Here is a 13,940-nt window from a genome sequence, read left to right on the forward strand (position 1 = left end):
CATGCAATGGGTGTGAGCGCACTAGTCAGTCAGATGACTAGTCAGATGACCAGATGACAGTGTAAGGAAGTCTATCAGCTCCACAGCTATAAGCCTCCTGGATATATGGGGCTTAGGAATTTAACTAGTATAACTGAAAGCATTAAACCTCCACCAGCCATAGGCCTTATCACTAAACCCTATCTGGTCAAGCGTATTAGAATATAATACCCGTGTAATACCCTTTTGATAATCATTAGATCACGCTCTTATCCAGTGATGAACGATGGGTGTCAGTTCAAAACCATAACCGGTGGAAAGCATTGGCACTGCAGGAGAACATGAAGTATGACTCATAGAATGAACTTTAGAGCTACAATGTTAGTTCTATGGAGAGTCTTTCGTCATGATTAGAGAACATCCAGTCATATTTTTACCCAGAGTCATAGTACTGAACAAAAATATAAACGCAACATGTAACGTGTTGCTCCCATGTTTCATGAGCTGAAATAAAACATCCCAGAATTCTTCCATATGCACAAAAGCATATTTCTCTCAAATTTTGTGCTCAAATTTGTTTAAATACCTGTTAGTGAAAATGTTTCCTTTTGCCAGGATAATCCATCCAACTGACAGGTGTGGCATATCAAGAAGTTGATTAAACAGCATGATCATTACACAGGTGCACTTTGTGCTAGGGATGATAAAAGGCCACTCTAAAATGTGCAGTTTTGGAACATCTGTGGCATTGTGTGACAAATTTTGAGGGAGCTTGCAATTGGCATACTGACTGCAGGAATGTTCACCAGAACTGTTGCCAGAGAATTGAATGTTCATTTCTCTAACATAAGCCGCCTTCAACATTGTTTTAGATAATTTGGCAGTACGTCCAACCGGCCTCACACGTGTATCCACGCCAGCCCAGGACCTCCACATCTGGCTCCTTAACCTGCAGGATCATCTTTAGACCAGCCACCCGGACAACTGATGAAGTTGAGGAACATTTCTGTCTGTAATAAAGTCCTTTTGTGGCCTGGCTCCCCAGTGGGTGCCCTCCCAGACCCACACATGGCTGCACCCCTGCCCAGTCATGTGAAATACATCATTTAGGCCCTAATCAATGTATTTCAATTGACTGATTTCCTTATACGAACTGTAACGCAGTTAAATCATTGAAGTTGTTGCATGTTGCGTTTATATTTTTGTTCAGTATACAGTGCATTCGGAAAGTATTCAGACCCATTTACTTCACATTTTGTTACATTACAGCCTTATTCTAAAATTGATTGTTTTTTCCCCCCTCATCAAACTACACATAATGACAAATCAAAACAGGTTTTTAGACAGTGAAAAATCATATTTACATAAGTATTCAGACCCTTTACTCTCTCAGACCCTGTACTTTGTTGAAGCACCTTTGGCAGCGTTTACAACCTCGAGTCTTCTTGGATATGAAACTACGAGCTTGGCACACCTGTATTTGGGGAGCTTCTCCCATTCTTCGCTGAAGATCCTCTTAAGCTCTGTCAAGTTGGATGGTGAGGGTCACTGCACAGCTATTTTCAGGTCTCTTCAGAGATGTTCGATCGGGTTCAAGTCCGGGCTCTTGCTGGTCACTCAAGGATATTCAGAGACTTGTGCCAAAGCCACTCCTGCAAGGTCCTGAGCGCTCTGGAGCAGGTTTCCATCAAGATCTCTCTGTACTTTGCTCCGTTCATCTTTCCCTCGATCCTGACTAGTCTCCCAGTCCCTGTCGCTGAAAAACATCCCCGCTGCATAATGCTGCCACTACCATGCTTCACCGTAGGGATGGTATTGGCCAGGTGATGAGCGGTGCCTGGTTAGTTCCAGATGTGACGTTTGGCTTCCAGAGAATCTTGTTTCTCATGGTCTGAGAGTCCTTTAGGTGCCTTTTGGAAAAGTCCAAGTGGGCTGTCATGTGCCTTTTTACTGAGGAGTGGCTTTCATCTGGCCATTCCATCATAAAGGCCTGATTGGTGGAGTGCTGCAGAGATGGTTGTCCTTCTGGAATGTTCTCCCATCTCCACAGAGGAACTCTAGAGCTCTGTCAGAGTGACCATTGGGTTCTTGGGTCACCTCCCTGACCAAGGCCCTTCTCCCTCGATTGCTTAGTTTGTCTGGGCGGCCAGCTCTAGTCAGTGTCTTGGTGGTTCCAAACTTCTTCCATTTAAGAATGATCGAGGCCACTGTGTTCTTGGGGACCTTTAATACTGCAGAAATTCTTTGGTACCTTTCCCCAGATCTGTGCCTCGACACAATCCTGTCTCGGAGCTCTACGGACAATTCCTTCGAGCTCATGGCTTGGTTTTTGCTGTGACTGTCAACTGTGGGATCTTATATAGACAGATGTGTGCCTTTCCAAATAATGTCCAATCAATTGAATATATCACAGGTGGACTCCAATCAAGTTGTAGAAACATCAAGGATGGTCAATGGAAACAGGATGCACCAGCGCTCAATTTTGAGTCTCATAGCAAAGGGTTTGAATACTTCGTTTTTTTTGCCAAATTTGCCAAAAAAAATCTAAAAACCTGTTTTCGCCTTGTCATTACGGGGTATTGTGTGTCGATTGATGAGGGAAACAATTCATTTAATAAATTATAATACAAAATGTGGAAAAAGTGAAGGGGTCTGAACACTTTCCGGATGCACTGTACATGCAGTGCCTTCAGAAAGTATTAATTACACATTTTGTTGTGTTAGAGCCTGAATTCAAATTTTTTTTTCTCTCATCTATCTACACACAATACCCCATAATAATAATCTACACACAGTCGTTCTGCCCCTGAACAGGCAGTTAACCCACTGTTCCTAGGCCGTCATTGAAAATAAGAATTTGTTCTTAACTGACTTGCCTAGTAAAATAAAGGTAAAAAAATATCCCATAAAGTGATTTTAGAAATTGTTGCAAATGTATTACAACAATTTCAGAAATATCTAATTTACATAAGTACTCACACCTCTGAGTCAATACTTTGTAGAAGCACCTTTGGCAGTGATTACAGCTGTGATTCTTTCTGGGTAAGTCTCTAAGAGCTTTGCATACCTGGATTGTACAATATTTGCACATTATTCTTTTTTAATTCTTCAAGCTCTGTCAAGTCGGTTGTTGATCATTGCTAGACAGCCATTTTCAAGTCTTGCCATAGATTTTCAAGACGATTTCAGTCAAAATTGTAACTAGGCCACTCAGGAACATTCAGTGTCGTGTTGTTAAGCAACTCCAGTGTATATTTGGCCTTGTGTTGTAGGTTGTTGTCCTGCTGTAAAGTTAATTTGTCTCCCAGTGTCTGTTTGAAAGCAGACTGAACCAGGTTTTCCTTTAGGATTTTTCCTCTGCTTAGCTCTATTCTGTTTATTTTTATCCTAAAAAAAAACTCCTTAGTCCATGCCGATGTCAAGCATACCAATAACATGATGCAGCCACCAACATGCTTCAAATATTAGAGTGGTACTCAGTTACGTGTTGTTTTGGATTTACCCCAAACATAACACTTTGTATTCAGGACATCTTTGCCACATTTTCTTGCAGTTCTACTTTAATGCCTTTTTGCAAACAGGATGCATGTTTTGGAATATTTTTATTCTGTACAGGCTTCCTTCTTTTCACTCTGTCATTTAGGTTAGTATTGTAGAGTAACTACAATGTTGTTGATCCATCCTCAGTTCTCTCCTATTACAGACATTAAACTCTGTAACTGTTTTAAAGTCACCATTGGCCTCATGGTGAAATCCATGAGCGGTTTCCTTCCTCTCCGGCAACTGAGTTAGAAATGACACCTGTATCTTTGTAGTGACTGGATGTATTAATACACCACCCAAAGTGTAATTAATAACTTAATCATGCACAAGGGCATATTCGATGTCTGCTTTTTTTGTTCCACCAATAGGTGCCCTTCTTTGCAAGGCATTGGAAAACCTCCCTGGTCTTTGTGGTTAAATCTGTGTTTGAAATTCACTGCTCGACTGAGGGAGCTTACAGATTGATAATTGTATGTGTGGGGTACAGCGATGAGGTAGTCATACAAATCATGTTAAACACTATTATTGCACACAGAGTGAGTCCATGCAACTTATTATGTGACTTGTTAAGCACATGTATACTCCTGAACTTATTTAGGCATGCCATAACAAAGGGGTTGAATACTTATTGACTCAAGACATTTTAGCTTTTGATTTTTAATGAATTTGTAAAACAATTCAAAAAACATAATTCCACTTTAACATTATGGGGTATTTTATGTAGGCCACTGAACAAAACATCTAAATGTAATACATTTTAAATTCAGGCTGTAACACAACAAAATGAGGAAATGGTCAAGGAGTGTGAATATACTTTCTGTAGGATAATTTTATTGTCCCTAAACAAAATCAATAGGGGAGCTTTTTGAGCTGCGTGTCTTCAGTGTTCTTTCATGCACAATGGAACACCTGGCTTCTCTGCAGCCTATCAGCTAATCCTCTATCTTGTGGATTTATATTGAACATAATTCAGGCTCTAACACAACGTGGAAAAAGTCAAGGGGTGTGAATACTTTCTGAAGGCACTGTAGAGATCTCTTCATATGTCTCTGCTTTTACCCGCAAATGATGAGTTCACTAGACTGCCCTATCCAATTCATATCCAACAAATGGCCTTAATTGATTATATGTCTCTGAATTCCTGGGACAGCAGTTTAAAGGTTGTCGTTTTGCTCAGGTAAAGACGGCCACTCCGACACCCCTGAGTGTCCTTGCCTCCGGGAGAAGAGCCATCTGTTTGACCCCCTATTCAAAGTGGATCACTTCATTTAGGCGTCGGGAAAAGGAATGAGCGCACCCATTCGGCACCTCTATTGAATCCATTTCTTTGGGGGTTCAACACTTCCACCATTCAGTGGTCTCACTTCTGTATACTGGATGTGATGGAAAAAACTGACTTCACAGCACTTCCACCGAGCGTGAGTCATTGAGTGTAGCTATTGAGAGGGGAGCTCGTGTGTGTGCGTGTGTCGTTGGCCGTGCGTGGAGAATTCCCTGGGTAGTGATCCATTTATATCACCACAGCTACAGAGGGAGGCTTCTCACCACCGACACAACCATCTGTTGGAACCCCCTGAAATTGGGTCACCTAAATTATCGGCTGGGAGACGAGGACATGAGTACATTGCAGCAGTACCTACCAGACAATTTGTGTTCATGTCCCTCACACACTCATGATCCCCTCTCCGACTTCCTCGTCAAATATCTACATTGTAACAAGGGGACATCCTGGGAGTCTGTTGTGTAAAGTACACTCACCTTTAAATTTGCTTCGTGAGGGTCCTCTTAATTTAGTGTCGAAGCATGTAAAATGTATACAACAAATCACATAAACTGATGGATGCCATCTTGAGCAGTAGCTTGGTGAAACCTGTTGTGTAATAGACATAACACCGCCCTAACTTATTAAATAGGCTCTCCGTTGAGTTAGCAGCCCTAACTAACTAGTACAGGGCCTAACCAAGCAGCGCTGTTGTCTGTTCTATTGCAGAGCGAGCACAGCTCTTCGGCTGACATTCAAGGTGTGTCCGGAGCTGAGGAACCACATGGAGATCCTGCCTAAGACCGGCTACATCCAGGCCAGGTCCAGCTTCAACGCGAAGCTTAAGTTCCTGCCCAGGTAACCACACAGATACTAACACCAGAATCATAGTACACACAGTAGCAAAATCTAGCAAAATGCTTTGCAACGAAAAACAGAAACAAGCATTTCTTACTGGACAACTTCAGGTCGTCCCTCCCTGTTTGTCTGTTTTCTTCCGTTTGGTGCCTAGTTAATACAATGATAATGGATTGGATTGTCATACAGCATGCTGAAAGTGTATTATACTGTATGTGAAGGGTTTATATATGTATGTTCAGAATGCTTTACCGTACTCTAAAATCATGGTGTGAATATTTCAGACCAGATTCAATTTAGCCTGCCTTATCTTTGTTTTACTGTTTCTCTTATTCTGAAACTGGAGGCAGTTTACCTGGTAATTTTAAGTGGTGGACCGGTTTCTTTAAGTAATGGAATTGAACTTCAGTTTAATGGAAACACTAATGACCAAAAAATCTTGTCACTGCCAGCAGTTACAATTATGAAACATGTCCTCCATCATCTTCACCAATTAAACAGCGCACTGCGAAGTGCAAATCGCTCCCAACTCAGAAATGGAGTGCCGTGAAGGCTTCTGATAATGTTTTTTAATGACTTTGAAGGAAGGATTTCTGGAAGGATGGGTGGGCTATTTTTAGGACGGTGAGGCTGAGTTGAGCTGCAGTTTGAGCACCAGGGGAACAGGGAAGACGACCTTCAGTACATGGATGAGAGGAGTAGAGAACGCTGCGGAGAGGGGGCGAGAGTTCCCGTTCACGCCTACCTTGTTTTTTTGGCATATTCATAGCTAAGAAGATTTCAGGTCTACTGATGGCAGTGGAAGATGAGTGAGGTTTTACATGACAAAAGTTAATGGCATATTGGATGCCTCGACTCCAGGGGGCTGGAGGGGAAGTGGGAAATGACAATAATCTGCCTTAGTGAATCAGAGAGAGGTTTAAAACCAGGATTAAGGGGAGAGAGCATTACTGCTGCCATGCTGTGGCGGGAGGCATGCCCCTCCTCTACTTCTGTCTCTCAACATCTCTCTCTTTTTCTCTCTGATCACTCACTCTTCCCCCTACTTTCTCTGTTTTTCTCTCTCACTTTCTCTCTCTGACCTTATTCCTCCATCCACCCATCCAGCAGTAGAAGACCTGATTGCGTATCCAGTACAGTGCTTAGTTACATAACGGTCCGGGCCGACGCACAAAGCCCCATTCTGAGGTCTCTTGGAGAACACTGTAATCCTTAACATGCTCTAAACTCCTAAAGAGAGCCTCAGCAGACAGGAAATCCAGCCGGATACAAAAAGTTTGGAAAATATCACATGATCTCTGGTGTTAACAAAAACATACCTTCTCTCAAGCACATACTCTAGCTAGGCTGTCACGACTAGCACAGCAACGGTCTGCAACTGGTGGGTGGGGGTTGTATGATGCATCAGCTCCAATTTTGATTTGCGTTATTATTTCTAGATTCTATGTGTCTCTGTGTGTGTGTGTGTGTGTGTGTGTGTGTGTGTGTGTGTGTGTGTTTCTCTTGTCTTAAGCCGTTCGTGACTATGCGACATCCAAACTGGCAGCTCTGGTACTGCTAGAACCGTGGCAGTAGGTTCCGTGTGAGAAGATTCCGTAGGTTGGCCTCACCACACACAAAGGCAGGAAGGCAGGCAGGGCTGTTTCATCTTACTGCTAGATAAGTCATTTGTTATATATTCTTCAGACGGCCGTTTATCTCTGCCTCTGCCTCTTCTCCAATAGATTCTGACTGTGAGTGTAAATGTAGTGTACACTCCTGAACCACGGATGGATCGCCCTCAGGCTAAAGAGAGTTCGGAATCCTCCACAGTCCTAGAAATGTCTCTTTCTCGCTTTCTGTCTGTCTCGCTCTCTCTCTATTTCTTTGTCTCTCTATCATCTCTCTTTGTCTTTACAGTACATATCCAGACCAAAATATACATAGCAGTAGATCATCTCTTATAGCAGTTCATTGTGGGGATAAATATCCTTTTTTTATAGTATTAGGGCAGATATTAATAGCTAAATCCAGTTTTTTATGTACTCAATATACTATGATAGTTTTTTCCTTTTAGCTAAATAATGAAAATGATCATATTAACAGGGGGGATCTGATCCTACATCAGCACAACTACTGTGATGAGCTTTGTGAATACGGGCCATGGTCAGCGGATTTGATTGAACAGGGACCTGTTCTGGATCATAAATGATTTAGGTCTAATCTGTGGGAGATGTTGCCCAGCTCGTCCGGTCAACTAGTCAGCTCAGGCTGGTAAAAGGGAGATTACTCTTGATTTACCCAGATTGACTCAGATTACAATTAACAGAGCTGCTGCCTTCACCAAGCAGTGCATAATTTACTGGTCTACATCACTAACATACATAAATGTTACTGTACATGAGTTACAGGGAAGGAAAAATATATATTTTCAATCATATTTTTTGAGGTGGGATGTCAGTTGTCAAGGGTGTTTTTCCTCCTTTTCCTAAATGTGATGATGAGAAATTCCCTAATCTTCTTTAATCCATTTTGTATCCTTGTTCATAATCACTGTTTAATGTGAAAGTGAAAGCCAAGCAGGAGCCCATTTTGAATAGGATATATTTTTTAAAACATACTCTGCTGCCTTTTCTCAGGTAGCCTAAAGTTTAAACCACTGTATAGCACGAACGTTGTCCCAAAGTTAGACAGTATTCCGCTGACAGAGACTGATGGATCTCTGACTCTCTCTCTCTCTCTCTCTCTCACTCGCTCACACTCTCACTCTCGTGTCAGTCTGCTGAGCCTTCCACTGTCAGGATTATAGGTGGTCCACAGCTTATTGCGTTTTAGACTTTCCAAGTTTTAAGCAGTGACACAAAATGACTCCAACAGGATCTTTCTGCCACTTGTGTTGTGACTCAGGCAGATGCCAATTAAATGTTCGCTGAAATGCCACCTTGGTCTTTGACTGCTTATGTGAGGATAATATAATGAATAATGTCATTGGTTTATACACAAGCATTGCTTTCTAAGCACCACAGGTACAACTATACCTGTGTAGGTCTACAGGTAACTGCCAAAATAAAGGAAACACTTGAGTAAATGAGGGATACAAGGTATATTGAAAGCAGGTGCTTCCACACAGATGTGGTTCCTGAGTTGATTAAGCAATTAACATCCCACCATGCTTAGGGTCATGTTTAAAAATGCCCAGTTGCCCATTATTTTGGCTACCATGGCTAGAAGAAGAGTTCTCAGTGACATTGAAAGAGGGGTCTCAAAGGAGCATAGGGGTTTTAAAGGGTGTGTGTGTCACCAGATCTCAACGCAATTGAACACTTATGGGAGTTTCTGGAGTGGTGCCTGAGACTGCGTTTTCCACCACCATCAACAGAACACCAAATGATGGATATTCTGGTGGAAGAATGCGTCGCATCCTTCCAGTAGCGTTCCAGACACTTGTAGAATTTATGCCGAGGTGCATTGAAACTGTCCTGGTGGCTCGCGGTGGCCCAATGCGCTTTTAAGACACTTTATGTTGGTGTTTCCTTTATTTTAGAAGTTACCTTTTAAGTTCTCTTATAATTCATTATCTTGTTGAAGACTACATGTGCATAGTGTTATTTGGGTAAGATTTGGAGGAGAGAAATGGTGGATAAACTGGTTGCCGAGTGCAGCATGAGGTAAAATTGCGGGATGCCAAAAACTTGAAAACCTCATCCAACCGCACATTTCCCCTCAGCAGCATATGGGTCTGGCGACATCCCGCCAGGCTTTTTCACTCTACCCTGCCAAGCTAGTTCAAGAGTGACTCTCCAGCAGAGATTCTATTAGCAGAGAACACAAGGGCTTCCAAACAACTCCCAATAATAATTCCCCCTTCTGTCATTGAGGGATTGAGATACAATTGAGACATGTTCGCTTCTCTGTTTTGTTGTAAATGTCATACAGTACAGATGAAGGATCTTAATTTGATCTCCCTTTTGTTGCAGGAAATGTCTTGCACAGCAGGAATTTGCAGAGGTGTAGTGTATTCAAGATTTAAAAAGTCTTCTAAAGTTTGTAATTTCCACTTTAATATGTCAGACTTAATTTCCCCTAACAAAAAAATTGTTTTAACCCGTAAAAAAGTGTACATTAATTAGAATTCACACAATAATTCACATTTCCTGTTGCTGCAGGATTATTTTCCTGCTGTGAGAAACTGGTAAATTTAAGATCCAACATCTGTACATCCGAGCTGGTTGAAATACAACACTGATTTGCTGTAAGATCGTAATTATGAAACACGCCTTTTCCCTAGGCTCTGACAGATTTGTTGGAAGCATTGGGCGTCACTTCCAGAGCTTTGTATTCATTTGGAAAACCTCTGACATCTGGAAATCCTTCTTAAATTGCTTTAAACCCTCTGACACTGGCAGCATTAGCTCTCATGCCTTCATAGAGCCAGCATTACCAAACAGGGAGAGAGAGGAGTCAGGAGTGGGCTGGGTTTGTGCAGCTCACTGTGGATCCACTGTGGATTGGCATCTGTTTTCATGCTAATCAAGTATTGGCTGCGTAGTAGTAGAGAGGTGGCAGTTCTCACGAGAGCAGCTCTCCACCTAGGGTATTGATTGAGCTAGTGCTTTACATAAGCTCTGTGTATGACTGCAAGCCCTCTTTGATGTGTACTTATGCCGAACATCACCATGGCTACAGCCCACAGTAGTGTGGAGGCGTGCTCTCTTGCCTTCCCTGGTGGTTCTACAGATCTAAACGGGGGATAGTCGTGTTGGTTTACAGTGAAACGCTGAAGGTTTTCCTCCATGGGCTCTCTCTATCCCTCGCACTGAGAATTTTCCCAGTTGTTGAGGGCTGGGACATATTTGCTGATGTAATGTTTGAAGGTAAACTCTGAAATATGACATACACGGTGGGGCGACTTACAGAAGTCAACAACAAAATTCTAATCTAACAAGACTGCTAGCATTGGCTCTTCCCAATAGTAGCAGCCTTGACAGATTGTGGTTGTTCATGAGCAGGAAGTTGCCGCGCTGTGCATGATGGTGTCATATTGCTGAGTTAATGTACAGTATAATGATTTCCTGTATTCTTATTCCCACTACCCTGTTCTTCCCCCCCTAGACGTTCCTTGTTCGAGGATGCAAAAACGTTTTTTGACAGTGAAACAGGAGTGCTGGAAGTCCCCTTGACAGTGCAAGTGGCTGATCAGGTTTGTTGCACTGTTAAGCTCTAAACTTACAGGCAAGAATGCAATTGTGTTATTTCAAAGTGCACAAAAAGTAAACAATCTGTATAAGTCAACACTGATACTATCAGTTGAAAATGTCCACAAAGGGGACACAGCTAGGGATGCAGAAGGAAGCAATTTGGGAGATGAGTTTTCCTCAAATACTGCACAAACAGCCTTCGAGAGATACCATTGTGGAAAGTGTCAATATGTGTTTGAATTCTGGACGCAGTCTACAGTATGAAGTATCATACAATACAACAGCCCCTCTCAATCCACAGGGAAGTGTTGAGTACTTATTCATAAGTAGCAAACCTTCTGCAGGTCCCCATGAAGAGCAGAAGCACTGAAGGTTGTAAATTAACCCATTTTAATGGTAGCAAGATAAAAATGATCCACCACCCCAAGGCCTGCACTGTTCCATGAGTGCTAATGAGCCAAGCATAAAGGTTATTCCACGTTGAAAAGGTCTCCATAATATCATTTGGATTATTTGTTTTTCGTGTTGTTTCCACTCCATGTGAGCTCTTTTAAATAGATTCAAAATAGATTAAAAAGATTTTATCTCACAGAATGATATTATTTCTATTCAGCTTTCAGTTGTGAAACTGTTACATTCAGGGTGTTTGGCACGTAAACTGCTGATCAGGTAATACAACTGGAAATCATAAAGGGATTATCTAAAGGGCACTGATTCGTGATGCTCCAGGGATTATTCTGGATATCCCACCACCTATCGATTTATGTCAAAAGTTTTTTATCAATGTATAGTTATCCAAGTGAAGTATTAAGTACGTACATCAGGGATTGTTAAATTCCTTTTGACATACACGTGCACACACACACACACACATACACAGACTCAACAGCAGACTCAAATCCAACACACAAAACAGGCTCCAACCCAACACTCGTGCCGCATTTGTGCTCTGTTACCCAGTCATCAAATCCCCCAAACTGGCCAGCAGTCACACTCCTTCAGCCAAATCATCACCTTACCCTCCCTGCCCCCCCATGCCCCTTCGCCCGCCTCCTAAACCCACACCCCTATACTTGGGAGGAGCGTAGAGGATTTGGAGGCAGTATGTTTTCACGGAGCCAAAAGCAGGCCAGCAGGATGTTCCTGCAGAGACCCAAAGCTGTGCCCCCATTCTTGAACCCTTAACCCTGGCTCCCTTCCAGGCCTCCCTCTCTGGCCACCAGGCCCTCTCTGTCCGGTGCTGAAAGCGTGAACGGGTAAACAAGGAAAGCTGCCGCACCCAGATACGGCTGAGGAGGACATTAATACATAGGTAGGAACGCTGCTCTCAGGACATCAAATTGTATTTGTCACATGCGCCAAATACAACAGGTGTAGTAGACCTTACAATAAAATGCTTATTTACAAGTCCTTAACCAACAATGCAGTTTTAAGAAACATAAGTGTTAAGTAAAAAATAGATAAGTAAAAATATAAATAATAATAATTAAAGAGCAGCAGTAAAATAACAGTAGCGAGGCTACATACAGGGGTATCTGTACAGAGTTAATGTGCGGGGGCACCGGTTAGTCGAGGTAATTGAGATAATGTGTACATGTATGTAGAGTTAAAGTGACTATGCATAGATAATAAATGGAGAGTAGCAGCAGTGTAAAAGGGGACGTGGGGATGACGACAATGAAAATAGTCTGGGTAGCCCTTTGATTAGCTGTTCAGGAATCTTATGGCTTGGGAGTAGAAGCTGTTAAGAAGCCTTTTGGACCTAGACTTGGCGTTCCGGTACCGCTTGCCGTGCGGTAACAGAGAGAACAGTCTATGACTAGGGTGGCTATAGTCTGACAATTTTTAGTGCCTTCCTCTGACACCGCCTGGTATAGAGGTCCTGGATGGCAGGAAGCTTGGCCCCAGTGATGTACTGGGCCGTACGCACTACCATCTGTAGTGCCTTGCGGTCGGAGGCCGAGCAGTTTCCATACCAGGCGGTGATGCAATGATTCAGGATGCTCTCGATGGTGCAGCTGTAGAACTTTTTGAGGATCTGAGGACCCATGCCAAATCTTTTCAGTCTCCTGAGGGGGAGGAATAGGCTTTGTCGTGCCCTCTTCAAGACTGTCTTGGTGTGTTTGGACCACGATAGTTTGTTGGTGATGTGGACACCAAGGAACTTGAAGCTCTCAACCTGCTCCACTACAGCCCCGTCGACAAGAATGGGGGCATGCTCCTTTTCCTGTAGTCCACACTCATCTCCTTTTTCTTGACAACAGATTGTTCCACCTGGGTCAAAAATGTATATATTTTTTTCATTCTATTACTTTAGGTGCACTTGATTTAGCTTTCCCTGTGGGCTTTTAGTTTTAATCGTGCCAGGCTAGCTAAATCAAGTTGGGATTGAAACATATACAATACTTGTCAAAAGTTTGGACACACCTACTCATTCCTGGGTTTTTCTTTATTTTTACTATTTTCTACATTGTAGAATAATAAATCACTGACATTGTCACCAGCAAAGCACCACCTACTCTGCTTCTCATAAAGAAACGGTGGTTGGAACCAAAAATCTCAAATTTGGACTCATCAGACCAAAGGACAGATTTCCACCGGTCTAATGTCTATTACTCGTGTTTCTTTTTATTGGTGTCCTTTAGTAGTGGTTTCTTTGCAGCAATTTGACCATGAGGGCCTGATTCACTCAGTCTCCTCTGAACAGTTGATGTTGAGATGTGTCTGTTGAACTCTGAAGCATTTATTTGGGCTGCAATTTCTGAGGCTGGTAACTCTTTTGAACTTATTCTCTGCAGCAGAGGTAACTCTGGGTCTTCCTTTCCTGTGACGGTCCTCATGAGAACCAGTTTCATCATAGCGCTTGATGGTTTTTGCGACTGCACTTGAAGAAACTTTCAAAGTTTTTGAAATTTTCTGGATTGAGTGACCTTCATGTCTTAAAGTAATGATGGGCTGTCGTTTCTCTTTGCTTATTTGAACTGTTCTTGCCATAATATGGACTTGTTCTTTTACCAAATAGGGCTATCTTCTGTATACCTTGTCACCTACCTTGTCACAACACAACTGATTGGCTCAAACGCATTAAGAAGGAAAGACATTCCACAAATTAACTTAACAAG

At 42.4% G+C, this 13,940-nt stretch overlaps 1 protein-coding gene across 3 annotated transcripts in view; it reads left to right on the forward strand.

The window, feature by feature from the left end:
* cfap74 (cilia and flagella associated protein 74) overlaps nucleotides 1-13,940 on the forward strand; it is a 46,111-nt gene that overhangs the window by 19,306 nt on the left and 12,865 nt on the right. For all 3 annotated transcript variants that reach the window (XM_024384505.2, XM_024384506.2, XM_042303893.1), the window contains exons 22-23: nucleotides 5,513-5,641; nucleotides 10,733-10,820. In XM_024384505.2, coding sequence (XP_024240273.1) covers nucleotides 5,513-5,641; nucleotides 10,733-10,820 — 217 coding nt within the window. The remainder of the gene's footprint in view (nucleotides 1-5,512; nucleotides 5,642-10,732; nucleotides 10,821-13,940) is intronic.

The sequence above is a fragment of the Oncorhynchus tshawytscha genome, linkage group LG22 (genome assembly GCF_018296145.1).
Source record: "Oncorhynchus tshawytscha isolate Ot180627B linkage group LG22, Otsh_v2.0, whole genome shotgun sequence".
Classification (NCBI taxonomy): domain Eukaryota; kingdom Metazoa; phylum Chordata; class Actinopteri; order Salmoniformes; family Salmonidae; genus Oncorhynchus; species Oncorhynchus tshawytscha.